Here is a 22570-nt window from a genome sequence, read left to right as displayed (position 1 = left end):
CCGGGGGGGGGCGGGGGGGGCGGGGGGGGCGGTGGGGGGGCTCCGGGAGCCCTGGGTCTCCAGGCGGGGCCCGGGCTGCGGCCGGACGGAGGAGCCCAACACTCCATCAGCTTGTGACCCCGCTTTGCGTCTGTGTCAAGCTTATATTATAATTATCCCAAGCATTCTATATTGGTAAACGAAAGGACCTTTGGATACTTAGCTACCTGCCCGGTAAGTTGAAAATTAGCCTAAAGGGGCCGTGATCGCACAGGATCATCCGCAAAGATACACCACGAAGCCTTTTTTCTTTCGTTATTTTCCGCTGTTGCCCCTGTTGGCTTCTACGAGGAAATGATTTTGTGTCGTGGGAGCCTTGGACTCCCGAGGCCCGGCGAGCAGGTATAGGCCTTCCTGCACGGACTCGTGGCCCTGCAGCTGGCCCTGGGCTGCGCTGTGCTGCAGCCGCCCTCGGTACTGGAAGCTTAAGTACCTGAGGTCACTGGCTACCACACACTGCGTTAAAACCACCATATTGTCCACGTGAAACTACTATTACCCTGTATGGTAACGAACTGGAATTTAAATAAAAACTTTAAGAAAAACCGGCTACAATATTGCAATAAGTGACCAAGGAACTTTGCATGGAGAATACATAAAAAGGTTCTTAGAATTAAGAAAAAAGAAGGTGGGGACGCCTGGGTGGCTCAGGGCTTGAGTGTCTGTCTTCCTCTCAGGGTGTGATCCTGGGGTCCTGGGATGGAGTCCCACATCTGGCTCCCTGCATGGAGCCTGCTTCTCCCTCTGCCTGTGTCTCTGCCTCTATCTGTGTCTCTCATGATAAATGGAATCTTGAAAAAAAAAAGAAAATCCTGACAACTTAATTTTTCAAATGGGCAAAGGACTTTGAATACTTGCTTCACTATATCAAAGGTGTGGAGTGGCCAGTAAACACAGTAGTGCTCTGGGAGAGGCACACCAGAGTACACATACACTGCACCCACCAGAATGCAAAAAATTTTAAAAACTGCCAGCACCCAATATGGAAGATGTGCAGCCATTGGAACTCACATAATGCTGGTAGAAATGTAAAATAGCACGACTTTGGAAGATCATTTGGAAGGTTCTTTAAAAGTTTAGCATATACCAAGACATTCCATGCCCAAAAGAAACAAAAACTTACGTCCATACAAAGGGGGACATAATATTCATAGCAGCTATATTCACAATAGCCAAAAACTGGAAACTCAATGGCCATTGACAGGTGAATGGATAAATATCCGTTCTATGGAATACTACTCAGAAGTAAAAAGAAGAAATGGATACATACAACATGAATCTCAGTTATGGTGAGTCAAAGAGCCAGACACAAAACAGTCCCAGGTCCGATTCCTTTTAGATAAAATGTAAACAAATCTATGATGACAAAAAGCGCATCACTGGTTGCCCAGGGCTAGGGCAAAGGGAGGGATATACTTTAGAGACAGGAAGAACCTTTGGAGATGATAGAAATGGGTCTTGTGATAGTAGTTTCATCTGCCAAAAGCCAATGAATTATTCTCCTTAAATTTAGATGCAGTTAATACCTAAAACACTACCTTCACTGTTATTAAATGATATACCCAGGGTGTCTGAAGAGTCAGGAAACATAGGATAAACTTATTTTTAAACAGCATATTATATTTTCAATGTTCTCAACATTTTTTTTTCACTTCCAAACATCTTCAGGTGAAGTACCTCTAAATTTAAAGCATTAGGTCCAAGTGTTAATCTGAGAAAACCACAAAAAATTCACTACGTAATATCTCAAAAAACACAGAGGAAATAGTGTATTTATTCGCACACCAAAAAAACTGGCAGTCATCATTACTGAATGCTTTGTGTGAGTTAGGTCTTGTTCTTAACATTTTTACATAACATGTCTGACTCTCAAATGTGAAAAATAATTAATTTATCCAGGGACACAGCCCAAATGGCAAAAATGGCATTGGAATCCAAGCTTTGGATTATTATGCCATTATGTGCTTGCAGCCATAGTCACTGTACTAAACCAACTATTTTTTTCTAAGTTAGGAAGAGTTCAACAATTATTTTTTAAAAAGAGGGTGGCTCAGCCTGTTAAGCATCGGACTCTTGCTTTCGGCTCGGGTCATGATCTCAAGCCCCATGGAGCCTGCTTACGATTCTCTCTCCTGAGATCCCTGGGTGGCTCAGCGGTTGAGCGCCTGCCTTCAGCCCAGGGCATGATCCTAGAGACCCGGGATCAAATCCCATGTTGTACTCCCTGTATGGAACCTGCTTCTTCCTCTGCCTGTGTCTCTACCTCTCTCTCTCTTTTACTCTGGGTGTCTCTCATGAATAAATAAAATCTTTAAAAAAAAAATTCTCTCTCCTTCTCTCCCCCTCTAGCCCCCACCTATGCCTCCCCCACTCACATGCTCTCTAAAAAAGAGAGCTTTGAGTCCTGGCTTTGCTTCATATACTCTGACATTAAGCAAATTATTTCACCACCAGAGCTCAATGTCCTCATCTAGAAAAGGGAAGTGGGTGGCATTCAAACATGTCTGTTTTACTTGAGACCTTAATGAGATATTGGGGATACTTCAGCTCAGCACAGTGCCCACCACAGCTATGGCTCAATAGAGATTGCTGTTATAATTATGGTGCTTCCATACCATGCTCACTATAAGATAGCAGCATAGTGCAGCCTTTGTAAAAAGACCCTATGTCCCATCCCAGGGCCCCCATGTCCAAGTTGTGTGACTTAGAGAGGATACTTACCTCCTTGTACCTCAGTTTCTTCACCTGCAAAAGGAGAATAGTATCTTCCTCATAAAGGTATCGTAAACTCATGAAAAGTGGCTAAAACAGTGCCTGGCACTGTAAATAATTATTAAATTCTGCTAACTTAAATGGTCTCCCTATACAGCACAGGAATGATTGTATCATTAACTGTGGATCTGATCATCACTCTAGTTTCTCTCCCAAGCAATAAATATGGAAAACTGCCAATTTTATTAAAGTTTAGCAACTGATTAGCAGTTTCCTGGGGAATTTTTAAAATTTTACTATTTTTCAAAGATTTTATGTATTTACTTGAGAAAGAGAGAGGGAGAACACAAGCAGGGGGAAAGGCAGAGAAAGAGAGAGAAGCAGGCTCCATGCGGAGCAGGGAACCCCAGGACAGGCTCAATTCCAGGACCCTGGGATTGTGACCTGAGCTGAAGGCAGCTGCTTAACAGACTGAGCCACCCAGGCACCCCTAGGGCATTTTGGAGAAGTCCTATGTTACCCAAAATCTTGAGTCTAAACACAAGAAATACAAGTAATCTGAGTTTGAACTGGAAAAGTGAATACGAATGTAGTATATCATCAAATATAGCAGAGTTCACCCCTCTGCAATGCTGTATCTGGAGCATGCATCAGAATCACGAGGGGCTTATTAAAACAGACACCAGAGTTTCTGATCAATGGATCTAGGTTAGGGCCCATGAATTTTCATTTCTAACAAGTACCCTGGTGATCCTGACACTGCTGGTCAGAGTTCATACTTTGAGACCCACTGGTGCAGTTGGCTCTGAATGCTGATAAAGAGGGCTCAAAGTAGTGTAATTAAAACCCAACATGCACAATTTATGATTTGGGGATGATAAATATCTTCATAATGTTTCCCAGGCTTCGCTAACTTAACTGATGGAGTCATCTGAGTAGATGTACTGGAATCATCTGAGGAGGTTTCTTAAAATGCTGCTGTATATGCCCTGCCTCCAGAGTGTTAAGTTACCTGGTCTGGAGTGAGACTTGGGCTACGGGAACTTTAGAAGGTCCCTATGTGAGTCTAATGGCAGTCAAAGCTGAGAAGCACTGCTTTAGAAAGCCTAAGACAGCAAGCTCTTTTCTCTGTATCTATTATTCTTGAAGTTTTTTAAATCTACTTTTGAAGCTTACCAACAAAAACAAGTATTAGCAGGATGGATATTTAAATTATCAGTTCCACAGGTTGCCAGTGAGCACTGGTTCTCAACTCTGGCTGCACATTAAACCACCTTAAGCAGCTTTTTAAAATGTCATGTCAAGGGCTCACTCCCCAAGTAAACAGTTTGGTCTTTTTCAATGCTCTCAAAGTTGAGAATCATTGCTTTTAAAGTTTAAAGGAATATAAGGGAAAAAAGGAAAGGGCCAACCAATTAAATATTAAGAAAAAGATAAGTCCAAAGGACGCATTCACACGAAATCTTGCCATTTGCAATAACGTGGATGGAACTAGAGAGTAGTATGCTAAGCCAAGTCAGCCAGTCAAAGACAAATACCACATGATCTCACTCACACATGGAATTTAAGAAACAAAACAAACGAGCAAAGGGAAAAAAGAAAGAGAGAGGCAAACCAAGAAACATATTCTTAACTTCAGGGAACAAAATGATGGTTATCAGCATGGAGGTGGGTGGGGGGGATGATGAGATAGGTGATAGGGATTAAAGAGCACACTTGTGAGGAGGACCCGGTGATGTAGGTACATGCTGAATCACTATATTGTATACCTGAAACTAATATTACATTGCATGCTAACTAGCTGGAATTTAAATAAAAACTTCAAAAAATTTTTTAAAAAGGAATGTATTCTCAAACCAAGCAGATAACTTGACATTTCAATAATATTAGGAATGGTATTAAAATGGTTTTATATTCCAGACAGGGATAGTATTTATTAAATACCAAGTTTCAAAAAAGTGCAATAAAGATGGAAAAATCTGCAATAATGCAAATGAATATAGATGACTTCATGTAAATATAATCAATGATAACAGAGAAAAATTTTATTTTTGCCACCACAATGAAGAGGAGCAAATAAAAGTTGCAAAGGACACCTCCATAGAATAGGAATAATTGCAGGAGGAGGGAATTGAGAAAATTCCCCAAGTAGTTTCAATGTGTTTCCCTGCCCTACTCCCTACTATACCAGGTTGAGAATTCCTATCCCACAGTGAAAAGACAGAAATCATTTAAAAAGCAATTTTAAAATAAAAACCATTGTCTGTCTAAAATTGCTTTTTAAACAGGTGCCTTGAAGAAAACTACCCTGAATGTGTAGTAGATTCAAGGCTTGGAAAGCTGACAGCAACCTTCAGTACCCATTTCTGTTTCAAACACTAAATATACCAATAAATCAATGTTACTGCATTTAGAAATGAGCTATGATCATTATTTATTTGATATATACTACCATTATTGATTACATTTTCACATTTAAAGACTATAGAAGAATTTTATAATATATACACCACTCTGAACTGCATAAGCAAATATAAGCAAATGCTCCCACACCTACTTTTTAAAGCTGTACATTCCACTTGATGGAAAAAGCCACAGACAATAGTGACCTCCCTCCCAAAATGAAATCAAAGGGAATGTTAAATTTTTCTGAAAACCAGACTTTAATGACTCAATGCCATTTTACTATGTTATATGCAAAACGACTTAATTCTTCAGAAAAAAAATAGAATCCATCATTTAAGATATACTAGACCAAAAAACTTGAAAAAAGATGACAAAGGTAAAAATGTTTTACTCAGAAAAATTTTACAATATTTATGAAGTTATTAAAATATAAAACTTCAACTTTCCTATAGTCAAAATTTTATTAACATGTTGTACATTGTTAGTTGTTGGAAATTTCTTTGAAAAGATCCAAGATTTAAATAATTGCTTTATTCTTTGTTTCTTAAGTACTCAGTCACAAGAACTTTGCAGGTTTTATCTAAAAGGACATGAAAACTTGAAAGCAGGAGCCGGGAAAAGGGAGTGGAAGCTCAAGAATATACTACTGAAAATAAAATCTGTACAACTATCTTTACTTATGACACGTGGGTAGAAAGAGCAAACCAGCCTTCTTCGTTCTGTTTCTCAATCTGTTGAACAAAGATGCAAGATGGATTTAGAAAGTAATCAGAAACATAAGCCCATCAAGGTTTACAATTATTTAGACCAAGTACATACAACCAAAATTATCCAAGTTCATCAAATGGTACCGAAAATTAAATTGCTACTGGCAGTTTTTATTCTCTAAGAGTCATTCCAAATAACTGATTCCCTGATCAACAAATCCCCTTACTGATAGAGGAAACTTAATTTTTAAATAAAGGATAAATCTAGTATTATAGGTACAACTCTTTAAAATAACAAAGCTATTTGATCATAGTAAATTAAATTTATTACTAAATTTCAGAAACTATCAAATTATATAAAATAATCTACTTCAAAACTTTTTCAGGGGCACCTGGGTGGCTCAGCTGGTTAAGTGTCCAACTCTTGATTTCCGCTCAGGTCATGATCTCAGGATTGTGGGATCAAGCCCCACGTCAGGCTCTGCACTCAGCAGGGAGTCTGCTTGAGGTTCTCTCTTGGCTCCCTCTACTCCTACCCCCACTTGCACTCTCTCTCAAATAAATAAATCTTTAAAAAAAATTGTTTAGGATATAAGAAACCGCAAAAGACAAATCATCTATTGCTAGATAATTGGGATATCTGAGATTATCAATTAATCTGGGTTATAAATATTCAATATTTACTGAAGCATTTACTATTTGGTCTAATCTACAGCAAATCAGAACTCATGAAGAATATATATGACATTGATTACCCACAGCTTCTCTAACCAGTGGCACACTCAGATACAGCTTACTAGGGTAAAGTGACAAGGAGAGTGGCTCACACAGCCACAGCAAGCACTGAGGGAACCAATATCTCAGTTTATCTACTACTTCAAGGCACACCTGTATGTCCTGCTGCATTACTGGAATGCTCTGCATGAAACAAGTAATTTCCAGGGTTTGGAATCCTATTGAATTTTATCTTATTCCTTAGCTATCCCAGAACAAAAAAGAAACTATTTGGCTTAATGTTTTTTTTCTAGGAAAGGTGAATTAGAAATTCCTTTCTTCTGAGAATTTTATGTCACCTTTAGGATAACAAGAATAATTGATTAGAATGGAAATCACTAAACCAGCCACTTTCCCCTCCACTCTTCTGACTCCTACACACATTTCACAATTACATTTTATCACATACCTTTGCTCTTGGATTAACAGGTGTGAATCGCCCACTTCCTGTGGTGGCGTTTAATGGAGAACAAGAATTACTAGTAGCCCCTGATGATCTATTCATGAGAAATAAAAGAGAGTGGGAGAGTGATCTACCATCATTAACCTTCAAAAATTATATAAGACTGACAGATCTCAGTATTGGCAAGAGCCTGAAAAAGAATGGCTGAGTTAGGTCCAAATGAGGTCAATTACTTGTAACATATCTTTACCAACCGAAGTTTTTTGTTTTGGTTTTTTTAATTAATAGACTTCCTTTTTTAGAGTAGTTTCAGGTTTACAAAAAGACTAAGCATAAAGTACAGAGAGCTTTAATATAAGCCTCACCTCCCCCACACAGTTTCCCCTATTATTAACACCTTGCATCAGTCTGCTACATTTATCACAACTGATAATACTGATATATTATTAATTAAATATTCATAGCTCACATCAGGGTTCTCCCTTTTGTTATACATTCTATGGGTTGTGACAAGTGTATAATGATAATATCCACCATTTTTTAACATTAAAGATGAAATCTGCATGTGCAGGGGTAGGAGAAGAGCCAGGCTGGAAGAGTAAAGAGCCTGAGAACAGCAGTGCAGTGTAGTGGTGAGTAGAGTGTGGACTCAAGAGCCAGGTCTGTCCTCAGTGCCACCATTTCCCAACCATGTGACCCCTCTAGGCAAACCACACAATTAGCTCAATGAACTTCAGTTTCATTTACTGCAAAGAGAAAAAATACCACTTGTCAATTTATCTGTCCTGTCATATGTTACCTTGTAATTTTATAACCCATAAACTGCTCTATGTTTTATTATCTTATTTTTGTTGTCAATAGCCAACTCACGCTGTTCTACATAAAGCCTGTTCCTCACTCCTCATCTTTTTCCCCAGAAATTCTCTTTTCCAATTACTTTATTTCTCTACAGAAGTGGGTCTGTCTGAACCTAAGTCAGATACCCTGTACTTTCACAAAGAGAATGAAACATACCACATTCTTGATTTCTTTAAGTAACTATGCACATTGTAACCCTACCTTCTTGTATTTATCCCACTGGTAGGAGAGATAGTACTGCATTTTGAGCTTTCTGGGGCTTCTGCTCCTGGAATAGATACCTCAATTGTCTTCTTTCCTCCTTCTAAAATATAAAAACAAATATTAGTTTCATTATCTTTCATTAAAATAAAAGTAAAAATTTAACTTGATTTCTATCTTACTGCAAATTTCACATTATAAATTTGGAGGTTCTTTCTATATTTTCATTATGGCCCACACAGACACCTTGAAGAATTTTTTTCAAAATGAACTGTGAGACAAGAAACTTTAGTTACTAGTGTCAATTCAGTAGCATGCCAGTTCATAGAAAGCCAGAACCTTCAGACAAGTAGTATCATGTCAGATCTGGAAGTGATAAACAGAAATTAAGAGCTAGCCCTAAAAAACTTGAGATTTTTGTCAAAAGCAGCTTACAAATTTTCAAAAAAAATAAGTTTTTAAGAAAAAGGAAAATTTCTTAAGTCATTCAATTAAACTTTAAAACCTCTAAATCTGGGCAGCCCCAGTGGCGCAGCAGTTTAGCGCCGCCTGCAGCCTAGGGCGTGATCCTGGAGACCCGGGATCAAGTCCCACATCGGGCTCCCTGCATGGAGCCTGCTTCTCCCTCTGCCTGTGTCTCCGCCTCTCTCTCTGTGTGCCTCTATGAATAAATAAATAAAATCTTTAAAAAAAATAAAGTAAAATAAAACCTCTAAATCTATTATTAGATTCCTAAAGGCATTAACTTAAGAGGGGAAAGTTGGCTGAAGAGCTTATATAGCCATTGGCAAGTATAACTGTTCATTTTCAATATTTCACAAGTAGGTTATCAATTAAGAAATATTTACTGTCTACTAATCAAAGACTTAAAGTCTATTCTGGGCAGTTTCAGAGAGGCTCCTATGAATCGCTACTAAACACCTGTGATTTCCAGGGCTTTAGTGGGTAATGAAACCATGTTTCATTGTATAACATATTCCTCCATTACCCTAGAAAACAAAAGAGGTTTTGCATGGCATATGATTTTTTATATCTTTATCATCACAGCTCACAAAGGTACCCATGAAACCAAGAATTTTACTTTTAAAAAGGAATATCTTATAAACCTAGAATGAAAAGAACACAGGTTGCAAATTTACCAGTTTGCTTTAGAACTTCAGACAAATCACTTAACTTCTTTTCCCTCAGTTTACTAATGTATCAAATAGCTATAATATGAACTCTGTCTACTTTCAGGGTGTGTGGAGAACTAAATAAGATAATAGAAATAAAAGTACCTTTAACCTTAAAGAACAATTGAAATAGAAGATGTTAAATGTAATTACAAAATTATTCTTAAGAGTGATTTGCTTTATTCTTCTTCATTGTACTTTAGCACTAACATTATCTTATAATGCTGGACAGGGATTTGTCCTGTTTGAAGCAGTTTCCCCAGGGCCCAGAGCAGGGTGGCAGGTAATAGATGTTCAAAGGTATTGGGTAATTTAATGTATTTATTCTAATCAGAAGTTGCCTCTAGGCTTCATGACTATGAAAAATAGCAGACAAAGCTGTCATTTGAAGAAGTCTAGGATAAACAAAGAGAAAGGGCCCTGGGGAAATGCATAATCAGTCATTTTCCAGTAATTTTCAAAAAAAGTCTGCTTTCTAGGTCTGAAGTTTCAAAAAAGAAATGATTTGTAACTGAGAGAAAAAGTCTTATTGGCAAAGGAGAGGTGGGTGGGAGGATGGTGAAACAGGTAAAGGGGATTAAGAATACACTAAGTAATCCCTGAGTAATGTGTAGGATTGTTGGGTCATTATATGGTACACCTGAAACTAATATAACACTGTATGTTAATTATACTGGAATAAAAAATGTTTTTAAAGTCTTATTGGCAAATACCTTAAAGACAGCCTATTTCAACCAGCCTCAGGACAGATGAATCCCTCTAAAACACCAACACTTGAGCACCTCAGGGAACACATCACTTACTGATATAATTATTTTCTATTCCTCACAATTAGAAATTTCTTTTATACTGGGCCAAAATTAGTCTCTCTATAGCCTGCATGCAGCTCTCTTCCTTGAGGGTCTTAGTAATTCAATTTTTGCCAAAGAACAACTTAAGATCTACTTCATTTCTTCAATGCCTTTTTGAATGTAAATATTATGACAACTAGGGCAGCGCTGGTGGCTCAGTGGTTTAGCACCGCCTTCAGCCCAGGGCCTGATCCTGGAAACCCGGGATCGAGTCCCACGTCAGGCTCCCTACATGGAGCCTGCTTCTCCCTCTGCCAGTGTCTCTGCCTCTCTATGTCTCTCATGAATAAATAAATAAAAATTTTAAAAAATATATTATGACAACTCATTTTTTGGTTACGATTCTATTACTCAGAATCCCCTCTAGTTTTCCCATTTCCATATGTAATAACAGAATGGAAAGTTTAATTCACAAATGAAAATGTTTTAATTGGTTTTAACAAAATAACTTGTAATTTGGTTTTTTTTTTTTTTTTTTGTAATTTGTTTCTGATGAAATTCCAAATTATCATTTTGATTCTAATGTTTTATATTCAGCCACTGCATATGTCCTAAGTGAATCATATGCTGTAATGAATTCCATTTACACACTGGGCAACTTGGGAACTCATACACCAAAGATTAACTACAGGCACCATGGAACAGCTTTCTACCAGGAGACTGGCCTTCTGTGACTTAGGTCTGTTTCTTTCTATGTAAAACTGAAAGCACTGAAATATATGCTTTGAGATTTCTTTCAGCTTAATATATACTTGCAAAATCAAGAAAGTGAAAACTCTCATGTATCTGACTTTGAAATTATGAATTTGTGACCAACCAGTCCATGCTCTGAGAGGTGACAGAATGGGTGATACTGTTGGAGAGGAAAGATTCAAACCAATAAGTTTCTGCTGCTCTATTAACTGCAAGAGTTTTCCACGAGCCTCCATACTCTGCCGATTCAATTCTGCAATCCGTTCCTCCATGCTACTTGGTATTAGAGGTTGTGCTGCTGGAAAAGTCTAAAGGGGGGGGAGGGGGCACAAATTCCACATTAAAAATAATCCACATAATTTTGACTTTTTGTAAAAATTAACTCTTCCACTAAGAGCCAGCTAGTTACTCTTCGCATCCCTTACTATATGTATACTTGAATAATAGGCAAAGAATAAAATCTACAAGTCATTTAGTGGAAAAACTAGGACTCAAGTAAAGGGATACTAAGCCTCCTGATACTGGTACCATGTAAGCCCTCTAGTCCCTCTGTCCACAGAGAGAGAGTGTCTGTGGGACAAAGCTTTCCTGCTTTGAGATGTCAGACATCTCTTCATGTTTGCTGAGGTACACAAAAGATCACATTAGCAAAGACAGTTCTGCTAACGATCCAACTTCTAAGAAACAGGTCTATTAATGATAGATCTGTGGTTTGAATGGAAATGTACAAAAGAGGATCTGCTGTACTTGAGAGATGCTTCTATCATCCCAATCATCATGCATGTACCATGAATTATTTGGCAAAGATTTCTGGGAATCTTATCATTCTTCTTAACCAGGGGTCAGCTTCCCCAAGCCATGGTTGGCCTCAGATACCTAATTTGAGAAAGAAGATGACTGGAAAGGAATATGAGAAGTAAAGTTAAAAAAAGCCACCCAAGGAATATAACATAAGTTTAATATGAAAATTCCTTATAATACAAAATCCATGGGATCCCTGGGTGGCGCAGCGGTTTGGCGCCTGCCTTTGGCCCAGGGCGCGATCCTGGAGACCTGGGATCAAATCCCACATCGGGCTCCCGGTGCATGGAGCCTGCTTCTCCCTCTGCCTATGTCTCTGCCTCTCTCCAATCTCTCTCTCTCTCTCTCTCTCTCTCTCTGTGACTATCAAATATAAAAAAAAAGAAAAAAGAAAAAAGAAAAAAGAAAATTCCTGAGAGGAATGTATGTGTCATTCTTGATTTTTTCATTGAGTTACATATGTCCTTTTGGGAAAAAACAATTCCTAATAGAAATCACTAATTTGCAGCCTATGCCCATTAGTGAAAAAAAGATAGAAGCAAAACAGTTTAAATTAAAGATCACTTTGTAATTCTGATCATGACAAAGAAGTGGTGAGGACAATCTATTATAATAGATCTATTATAATAGATTGTCCTCACTAGCCTGATCTATATACTAATTAGAAAAGTAGGCAAGCTCAGTTTTTAACTCTGTTGCCTTTTCAAAACCAAGAGTTAGTTACCTGTTTCAAATAATTGTCAAAACTGCAAACACAGAAATGCCTCCAATGACTCAAAATTAAGGCAATCTGTACTTACATCTATACCAATGGCTGCTTCCCACTCCTAATACTCCTTCCTGGCTCCTCTCTTAGCAGGCCCTTCTGAAGGTTACTCTGTGACTCCACACTCATTATACTGCCCTTATTTCCCATGACCCTGTGCTGACAGAGGTAGCCCTTATTTCCCATCCCCAACCCCTTCCTAAACTTCCTCATGAAAGCCCTCAATCTATCATTGGTAAAGCCTTTTATAGAAGCGTTCACCTCTGGAACCCTTAAACCATAAACCTGCTCAGCTCCTTCCCACTGCTAAAACACTGCTCCATTTCCTATTAGAACCCTGACAGGAACCACTCTGGCTCACTAAGGGGTAAAAGGAAGTCTCTCCCATCACTGGGATCAGCATGAGAACCTGTATTTAAACACTCCCCAGTTGGAATTCAGAATCCCTTTTCTCCCCACAAAGGAAATGAAGATTTGTTACCAGGTTAGCCTACAGTTTACTTAACTTCCAAAATTCCTGCACTATAATAAGAAGACTTCTGCTATTCAAAGTTTAAATATCAGTCCAGCACCTTATCAGAAATGCACAAGTACTATCTCAGAACTGCTCACTAAGAAACTGCATTTTAGCAATATCTCCAGATGATTCACATGTATATTAAAGTATGGCTTTAATAACCCTTTAAAACATTATTTCTATAGGAAAATGCATTCTGTGTCCTTAAAAATTAACTCCTTATGAATTGAGGGCCAGCTACACATAATTCTCTTGTAGGAGTCCCTGTAAGAGTAAAAAATGCTTTCAATTAAAATGTAGTTGTGTGGCAGACTTTCAACTCATACTAATTCTACATTTTATATTTATAACTTCATTCCCAGCTTTATTTCAGCTTTCCTCCATATTTTACCTGTGTCCTATTTTCCTCATTTTCTATTTTATATTGTCCTCTTGCTGCATGTGGTAAATAACTGATAAATAACTTTTCCTTATGTTGTGATGAAGACATGACAAAGCATAAGCCTTCTAGTAGCAGCCTCAAAGATATCCAGGATCACTTCATATTCAGCCCTTACAGTGCTCCAGCAAAGTCCTTAAATTCCTAAATGTCCCTAATCAACCCTTCATTGGTACTCACTGTAGTCATGTTGCTCACATGACTTGTCTCTTGTTTGTTTAGTTCCCGAAGTCCATCCCCTTGCTCTCCTCCTGGTTCAATAATATTATTCAGATGTGCCTTGATAGCTGAATTCTGCAGTGTCAACTCAGCAATTCGTGTCAAGATGTCTTTTCTTTGTATTAGTGCCTCATTTGTTTTAAGCTGCTGCCCGTCTCCTAGTACTGGAGGCTCTTCTGAGAACTCGGGGACTCTGGCCTGCTGAGTGTTTGAATGGGAACCGCAGAAGGGCTGTGAAAGGTTAACAAAAGGAGCCTGGGCTTTGTTCTCCACATCTTCCCCCATGTGAGACATCCTCCACCTCTGAGTGAAGAGGTGATTCTCTTCGTTTGAATTCTGATTGTCTGTGCCAGTAGGTAAGGTGTTCTTTTCCCAATTTTGTTCTTTCTCAATTATTTCCACAGTTGGAGGAATTCGTGGGGCAGGACGAGTTTGAACAGTTCTCCTTAATACTGTAGATAAAATTAAAACAGAATAAACATGCATCATTTAGCTACAGATTGGCACTACAATCTTCTCATTACTCATCATGGTAGTCTGAAATATATTTCAATAGAAGGGTTTGACTCCTGAATGCCTAAATTATTTTAGGAGGGAATATACCAGCAATGCCACCTCAAACAATCAAATACAGAGACATTTATATTACTTAAGGCTTTATCAGTATCCTTGTTAAAAAGTCTGCCAAGTTAACATTTTAATACATGTATTAATTCATATCTGGGAATCCTGGGGGTGGAGGGAGTATGAATACCTAATGCAAACTGAAGATAGTGAGGAAAAGGCATCTCTGAAGAAGTAAAACTTAAAAATGAAATGATCACAAATGTGGCAGAAAGTAGAGCAAAGAACATTACAGGCAGGGAGAATAACATACAGAACACCCCAAAATAGGAAAGAGGAAAGAAATGAGGCCACTTTAGTGTAACACAGCAACAAGGAAAAACTGGAAAAAGGGAGACTGGAGAGGTGTACAGAAACTATTTCTTACAGAACTTTTTAAGCCATGTTTGGAATTTTATAATTTAATCCATGAGCAATGAAATGTGGAGAAGATCCGGCAATGACCCAGTTTATATTTCTTAAATGCTGTGGTTGCTTGGAAGATCCAAGAAAGGAAGTAGGGAGACCAGTAAGCCATCATGGTGGTCTAGGAGAAAGATGATGATAACTCTGATGAAGGTATGTTGGCTATAGGGATGGAGCGAAGTAGATAAATTTGAGAAATTTTGGCAAGAGAACTAGGAGTGATGAACTGGAAGTGGGGAGTAAAGGAAACACACAGATCAAGATGGCACAAACAACTGTGTGGGTAATGATACGACTTACAGAGATGGAGAAGATAAGAACAGATTTGGGGGAAGAGACGTTATCAGTAGTTCCATTTTGAACAGGATAAGTTTAAGTGCCTGATGATTTATCCAAATATCCCTCCAAGCAGATGGACTCATGGGTCAGAAACTCAAGAGAGTTATCTAGGCTAATAAAACTGGAAATCACTGGCATATAGAAAGTACTGGAAGCAATGAAATTAGCTGAGATTATCTAGAGAAAAAGAATAGAATGAGAAAAGAAACCAACACCAACAGAGGAAGAAGTCAACATCTAGAGCTGTATAAAGGAGGAGAAGCTAGCAAAGCAGACTGAAATGGAGCAGCCAGATAGCTTAGAGAAATATTATAAGAATGTGGTATGAAAGAAACCAAGAGGGAGTGGTTAACCATCTATAATACTACTGTAAGACCTAGAAACACAAAGACAAAAGAAAAGTACACTGGAGTCACTAACCTGGAAGCCATTAGATCCCTTAGCAAGAGTAGTTTAGGTAAAATGACCCAATAGGGAAAGAACTGGGGAGACAGAAGCTCCTAGTTCAAGACTACAGACTTGCCTTCTTTCCCGGACAAGGAAATAAATAAATAATAAATAAACCCACATCAGTAAAGATAATTGTCTAGGAAGACAGTCATTAGCAAATGAGATATTTCAACACATTTCTGGAAGACTAAAAGTGGGAAAGTGTATGAAAGAAGGAAATTGAACAGAAGCCACAGTTCAGACCATGTATATATTACAAGGACGCTATAGATGAAAGTCAGTCTTCCTGGGGGAAAGACTTTTAGGTCTTTCCTAGAAAGGCTGCTAGCTCAAAGCTGACCATACAGAGGGAGAAAGTGAGAAGCAGTATTGAAAATTGGAGAATAACTTGAAAGTTCATCTACTTTATGTTATGTCAGTCAGGCTGTGCTCATTACTTGCCCCATTCATCCTCAAAAGCAAAAGAACCTCAGCTCTTGGGAGAGCAAATATGGTAGCCCCAGTGGAACCTCTGGATCCTACTTACATACCATACAAGGAAGCCTGCAGTTTACAGAGCAGGTCCACATATACAAAGCAACTGCTGAAGGGAAAGTCTATTGGGAAATCAGACCTAGACCAACCTACACCATGGAAAAGAAAACGTATGCCAACCATCTGTAACATTCACTCTAGACATTTATTCATAACTATGATGGGCAATAAAGGATCACCAGACATATATGGAAAATCAACAGCACAAAAGAGAAAAACCAGGGTAGGAAAACAGAACAAAAGACTAAGAAGCAAAGGAAAATTCAGATACAGAAGATATGTAATAAAATTCTAACCGGTGGGGGCACCTGGGTGGCTCAGTGGTTGAGTGTCTGCCTTTGGCTCAGGTCGTGATCCCAGGGTCCTGGGATGGAGCCCCGCATCAGGTTCCCTGTGGGAAGCCTGCTTCTCCCTCTCACTGTGTCTCTCATGAATAAATAAATAAAATCTTAAAAAAAAAAAATTCTAACTGGTTACTCAGAAGAGAGTTTCTGGAAGATAATGCATTTGTAATAAGCATCAATAAAAACAGGACAACCAAACAATAAGAGAGGGCTCTTGCTTAGAAATTAAAAATATAATTTGGTGAAATTTTAAAAATCTAAAAAACAGGCTTGAATATAAAATGAAAAAAATCTTCCAGAATATAAGGAAGATATAAAACTAAATATATAAGAAAATGATCCAGAAGGTCAATATACAACTTTCTAAAACTGCAGAAAGTCATGTGTCTTCAAGTCCAAAAGATCTCACTGGTGCCTCATAGTGCAAGGAGAGAAAAAAGACATACTTAAAACACCCTATGCAAGATCAGAATAAAAACAAAGGAATCCTAAAGCTCCCACAGAGAAAAAGTACGTCAAATACAAAGAAATAAAAGTTAGAGATTACACCATATATCTTAACTGCAACACAGATACTAAAAATCAGTAGAAAAATTCCTCTAGTTTCACAGGGTAAAAGATTATGGACCAAAATTCTATATCTAGCCAAATTATCAACCAAGTGTAATAGAAAAGTAAAAATATTCTCAGATTTTTAAGAACTTAGGGTTTACCTTCTATACACCCATTCTGATGATTTCATTCAGAAACTTGAGGGAGAAAAATCAAAGAAGAGGGAAAAAATGGGATCCAAGAAATAGTAGATACAACCCAGGAGTGTGACATTAGCAAGTCCCAGGATAAGAGGTGTGCAGTGGGCCGAGGGAGCAGTGTAGACTGGAGCAGGGGTCAAAAGCTTTGGGAAGGTATCTCTGGAAGGAAGGTGGACTCCATGCCACGGACTCAATAACTAAAGGACCAAAAGATATTATTCATATGTAAACAAGAGAGTAAAAGCACATCATTCTTGTGTAAACAAGAGGGTAAAAGCAATTTGAAACTCCAAGCAAAACAAAAACTGAAGGAGAAAGTCAGTATAAAATAAGAGAGCAACTGACCAAGTGAAATAAAGGAAATTCACTTTGATCTTTATACTGAGGACTTTCTCCTTCCTATGGCACAAAGCTAATAATAATAGATCGAGAAACAAAAAGCAGTCATTTGTTTGCAATTTTCAGTATCCATCTCTAGACAAGACACAGAAGACACTATTGTGGTAGTGGAACAATGTAATGTCACCCAACTGGATCTGGTAAAAGGAAAGACAGGCTGACTAAAGGTGGGAAGTCGAAGCAAAGGAAAGCAGAGCTGGTATCCCCATCTTTCCCAGCGGCAAGCCTGGAGATGCTGCATAAAGTTAACAAAGAAGAGAAAGTATTTGAAGTCACAAAGTTAAGCAACAGAAGAATTAAAAATTAAAATATAATCATCCAAATTAGATAGAGAAGGGAAGTAGGAGTTAATGTTAATTAAACCTTCTTATTTAATAAAGGACAGTCTATAATTATTGTGTAAAGCTGACATTTAAGAAAAAATATAAAAAATATTTTATGTCAATTATGGAGACCACCACAAGAGAAGCAGAAATCAAATTGCGAAAAAATGCTTCTCTCTTAGGGCAGGTCTAAAGATGAAAGAGGAAGAGACCTTTGTATGCGGCTTTTTTTAACCACATGAAAATATAAATTACAACTGACACTTGAAAATGAAATGAATAAGAGATAAGAAAATGGAAACAGCATATATAAACTACTCTTTCAAAAAGTATGGCTATAAAACTAAGAAGTCAATTAGTACCTAAAGGAAATGATGTATCATAGGAAATTCTAGAGCAATGCTGTCCATTATGACAGCCTCTGGCTATACGCAGCTATTCAAATTCAAATGCAAATTAATTCAAGTTAAATGAAATCAATAATTCAGTTCTTCAGTCACATTAGCCTCATTTCAAGTGCCCCTTGATGCTACTGGCTATCAGACTGAATAGAGCATAGAACATTTTCATGATCACAGAAAGTTCTATTGGACAGAGTTGTTCCAGAGCATAACTAAATGCTGATAAAGAGCCTTATGTATCTCCCACCTTTATCTACATGTTCAGCTTAACTGAACAATTCTTTATATGTGAGCATTCTAAATAAAATGTTAAAAATACGATGATAAAACTTCACCAATTAAGAATACACATTCGAAGGTTGTTCTATCTGCACACTCTAAAAGAAATGTGTGGAATTATTTTCATTGCAAACCTGCTAACAAAGGGTTGTCTATAACAGTCCCCAAATAATTTGTTTTAGTGAACATTTAGTCTACTTGTAATCAGAGTAAGAATATTTATGGTAATTGTTTCCTTAAAAGAACTTAAGGGAGGGGGATCCCTGGGTGGCTCAGTTGGTTAAGCGTTCAATTCTTGATCTCAGCTCAGGTCTTAAGGAGTTCAAGCCCCATGTTGGGCTCCGTGCCTAGCATTTAAAAAAAAAAGAAAAAGAACTTCAAGCTCTCTTACTATCACCAGTGGAAAATAATTTATAATATCTCAAAGAAATCATTAGGCAAGTTTATTAATACTAAAACATTTAGTATTAATAAACATTAGTAAACATTTGAAAGATTACTTTAAGAAATGAAAATCTAACCTGAACAGAAATCAGAACTGAAATCATATAATCCTAAATCTAGCCAGAGTTAATAATACTCTCTAGCCTCTAAAGAGGTAACACCAAATCACAGAACTGTAGAGCTAGAGGAATATTAAAGATAAAAGAAAAATCTCTCATTTTGGAGCTAGGAAAATGAATGCAGAGAAGGTAAGGGTCTTAGCCCCGCCTCCCCGCTAGTCATTAAATGGGCCAGCATTCTAGCACTTCTGACCCTCAGCCTAGCACTGTCTCCCTACCACAAAATCTTTCAGACTTTATAATCACATAATAAATGCCAAAACAAATTTTATAATGACAAGGACTTGTCATTTTCTTTAATCCTTACAGCCTCTTCATGTCCTTTATTGAAAAGAAGGTACAGAAAATCTGACCAAATTTGTAAGTTCCAATGACAATAAAACTTATTATTCTGTTTCCCTATGTGAGAATGTACACTATTTAAAGAAATAAAAATGGTGGGGCACCTGGATGGCTCAATGGTTGAGCGTCTGCCTTTGGCTCAGGTCGTGATCCCGGGATCCTGGGATGGAGTCCTGCATCAGGCACCCCACAGGGAGCCTGCTTCTCCCTCTGCCTATGTCTCTGTCTCTCTGTGTCTCCCATGAATAAATACATAAAATCTTAAAAAAAAAAAAAAAAAGAAAGAAAGAAAAATGTATGCAAATCAGGACTGAATAACATTTTTCTAAAAACACTGGAAGAGAGAGTCTAAGGTAGTTTTTTGATTGAAGAACTGTTTTGAAAATGAAAAAAAAAGGCTATATAGGTCCAGAAAAATTCATAGGTGGACAAATAAACACAATTTTCCAAACAATAAAGCATTCCATGGTACTTCTGAAGGCCATCCATTAGCCCCCAAGTTAAAAATCGCCGAGCCAAGGATTAACAATAAATTTTCAAAATTTTATTTTAAACTCTGTGTCCTACAAAGAGCAACCCTAAAGCTCTTTTTGTCTATCAACTTTCATTATAAACTTACCTCAACTGGCTAAGCTAAAAAGTTTCAAGGAGAAAGAGGTTAACAACCAGATCTGATTTACAAAATCCTTAAAAAAGTCAAGTTCTTACCTTTCCTTGGTTAAGCTTTCATTACTCTCTGGACTATAATCTCCTCATTTCTTACCCTTTCCTACACTCCTGGACCATAGGGAGAAAAGAATTTCCCTTACTGCACATTTTAATGTTGAGGCCTTTGATCCTTTGATCTGATTTAATATTTACAATGTCTAACAGAAGAGATACATAATGAAATTTCACCACAGGTATAACACCCGTGATATAAACAACCCTGAAAAATTCTCTTTTGGCTTCAGTATCTTCGAGAATTCTGCTTATTGGGAAACAATGGACACAACCTGATACATACATACAAGCATAAAACAACAGCCACACAACTTGAGAAGAAGCCTGCTTACCATCCTGCAAGGGGGAGAATCCGGAGCTGCTCTTCTGCCTGGGTGGTGTTAACAGCACAGCGGGCTCAAATACATGTGCTGGAAAACTGTTAGTCAGAGTCACGTTGTCCGGGGGAGCTGGCACCTGAGACAGTTTAACTGGCAAGTCTTCCTGTGCAAATTCCGCCACTTCTTCCCCTCTGAACACCAATGGCATGGAGACATTAGCATTTACAATGGGACCCTCTGAAGAAGAGAGAGGCTATCAGCACTTAAAGTGTGGACACATTGCAGGTATTTACACTGATGTGCAGTTCCACAGAAAGCAAAATCACACGGATTCTAGAGCCTTCACTTCCGAGGCCCTCGCCTCCTTTAGCTGTCACTCACAGGCAAGGCTCCCAAGGGCCCAGCACAGGGAAGAGGAAACTGTTTTTTCTGAGAAAAGCACTGACAGCCTTTAGTCCTTGAGACCTGCACTGGCCAGTGAGTTTCTCTCATGTAACTTAAATTTTCGTCAGCCACTTCTTAGAATCCCTCCTGAGAAAACACTCCTAAAGTGCATAAGATACTTGCCACACGTAGACATTCATCAAAGTATTACTTGGAAGCAAAAAACATGGTGAAGCCTAAATGTCCTATTCAGGCTCTGGCATATGATGGTACATGAAGAAAGGTTTTCCAAACATCATCACAAATGAACAGAAGTTACGAATTTCTAAAACTCAATATTTCTTTTTGTTTCCGAGACCATCTCCATTCCTCCTGAACCTGGCGAAAGTGCTGGCATTAAAGCCCCACTCTAGGAAGCAAATTCTGCTACTTTCTAGTTGTGTGATCTTGCTAAGCCTTGGTTTTCTCTTTGAGAAAGTAGAGATAACAAGGATATGTACTTCGTAAGACTATTATGAGGACTAAATGAGATAATACACATAAAACACTTTACAAATGCCTGGCAAAGAGCAGATACCCCATAAATCTTAGCTGGAAATAGTGATGGCGATTGTCACCTGACATTATATATGTATACATGACCAATAATATATAAGTTTATAGTTTTGTTTACTCTGTGTTTTAATACCAACCTGGGATAATAAGACCACGCTTACCTAGATTATCTATAATTTTTCTACTCGTGGATCCCCTTTCTGATGTCTGACTTTCTTTGTTGCTTTTTATCACAGGACAGTTTTTCATGGCATGTGTGAGTGATATAAGCTGCTCATCTGTTGTGACCATGTACTGCTGAAGTCTTGCCTGGAGAAAAAAAGAATGAAATAACATCATTGACATATCAGACATCAGACCATCACCTAGACATGTACAACTATATCATTACTTTACTCTAGGAACTTCGGATTTTCATTCAAATAGAATACCACATTTGTAAGAACACATAATCATAAACGTTTTAAAAGTCCTATGACAGAGGAATGGGTAAATGTATAATGGAATATTATTAATTAATAAATACACTGCTACAACAATAAGAATTAACCTCTTTACAGGGCTTTTGATCTGTAAAACCTCTTTATATAAATGGTATCAACGGATTCAAGCTACCTCAAGAGACAGGTATATCAAGTAGAGGAAATTTAACAGAATATTTTACAGGCATTTAAACTGATAAACATGACCCTGTAAGAATTTATGTAATGTATATAAATAATGTTAACAAAAATTATCTATACAGAGATAGGAAATATTATACACACATACATACACACACACATATATGTATGTATATATATGCATATATTTATCCAAAATGTACAGGCATTTAATAAAAACAGATATCAGAAGTCAGAAGGATTATTAGTGGGACTACTAAATGAAGTATACTATACAATTTCATATCAGTCCAAATTTTTTTCCCAAATTCCACACTCATCTCCAGTGCCCACTCAGCATCTCCATCTAGAACTCACATATAGGCTTCTCAAATTTAACATGTATAAAACCAAACTCTCCCTGAACATCCTCACCTCATTAGCAGCAACTCCATCCTTCTAAATGCTCAGTCTGCAACTTTGGAATCAAGAGTTCTTGACTCTTCTCACATCCTCTCCTTAGCCCCATATCCAACCATCAGCAAATCCTACTACTTGCCTTCAAAACATACTCATAATTTGGTCACTTTTCACAACTTATCCTACTTCCAACCTAGATAGACCAGGCTGCCATGTCTCACCTGAATTATTTCAATAACTCTTGTGTATAACA

At 37.8% G+C, this 22570-nt stretch overlaps 2 protein-coding genes and 1 long non-coding RNA gene across 10 annotated transcripts in view; 1 reads left to right on the top strand and 2 right to left on the bottom strand.

Annotated features, from left to right (window-relative positions):
• CFAP44 (cilia and flagella associated protein 44) overlaps nt 1-339 on the bottom strand; it is a 126439-nt gene extending 126100 nt beyond the window's left edge. The window contains exon 1 of the mRNA XM_077884497.1: nt 207-339. The gene's annotated coding sequence lies outside the window, so the exon portion shown is untranslated. The remainder of the gene's footprint in view (nt 1-206) is intronic.
• LOC144305567 (uncharacterized) lies at nt 29-21628 on the top strand. The gene is made up of 2 exons (XR_013372562.1): nt 29-213; nt 21532-21628. It is a non-coding gene; the product is annotated as an uncharacterized LOC144305567 (long non-coding RNA).
• The window catches only part of SPICE1 (spindle and centriole associated protein 1), a 57572-nt gene continuing 40162 nt past the window's right edge, over nt 5161-22570 (bottom strand). For 7 of the 8 annotated variants that reach the window (XM_077884516.1, XM_077884522.1, XM_077884517.1 and 4 more), the window contains 8 exons: nt 21457-21604; nt 20369-20593; nt 19418-19573; nt 13520-14010; nt 10941-11124; nt 8101-8203; nt 7048-7135; nt 5161-5888 (listed from right to left, as the gene is read on the bottom strand). In XM_077884516.1, coding sequence (XP_077740642.1) covers nt 5835-5888; nt 7048-7135; nt 8101-8203; nt 10941-11124; nt 13520-14010; nt 19418-19573; nt 20369-20593; nt 21457-21604 — 1449 coding nt within the window. In that variant the 3' untranslated portion in view covers nt 5161-5834. The remainder of the gene's footprint in view (nt 5889-7047; nt 7136-8100; nt 8204-10940; nt 11125-13519; nt 14011-19417; nt 19574-20368; nt 20594-21456; nt 21605-22570) is intronic. The other variant, XM_077884523.1, reaches the window with a different exon arrangement.

This window comes from Canis aureus, chromosome 35 (genome assembly GCF_053574225.1).
Source record: "Canis aureus isolate CA01 chromosome 35, VMU_Caureus_v.1.0, whole genome shotgun sequence".
Lineage (NCBI taxonomy): Eukaryota > Metazoa > Chordata > Mammalia > Carnivora > Canidae > Canis > Canis aureus.
Note: the sequence above shows the minus strand (reverse complement) of the source record. Positions and strands in the feature narration are given on the sequence as shown.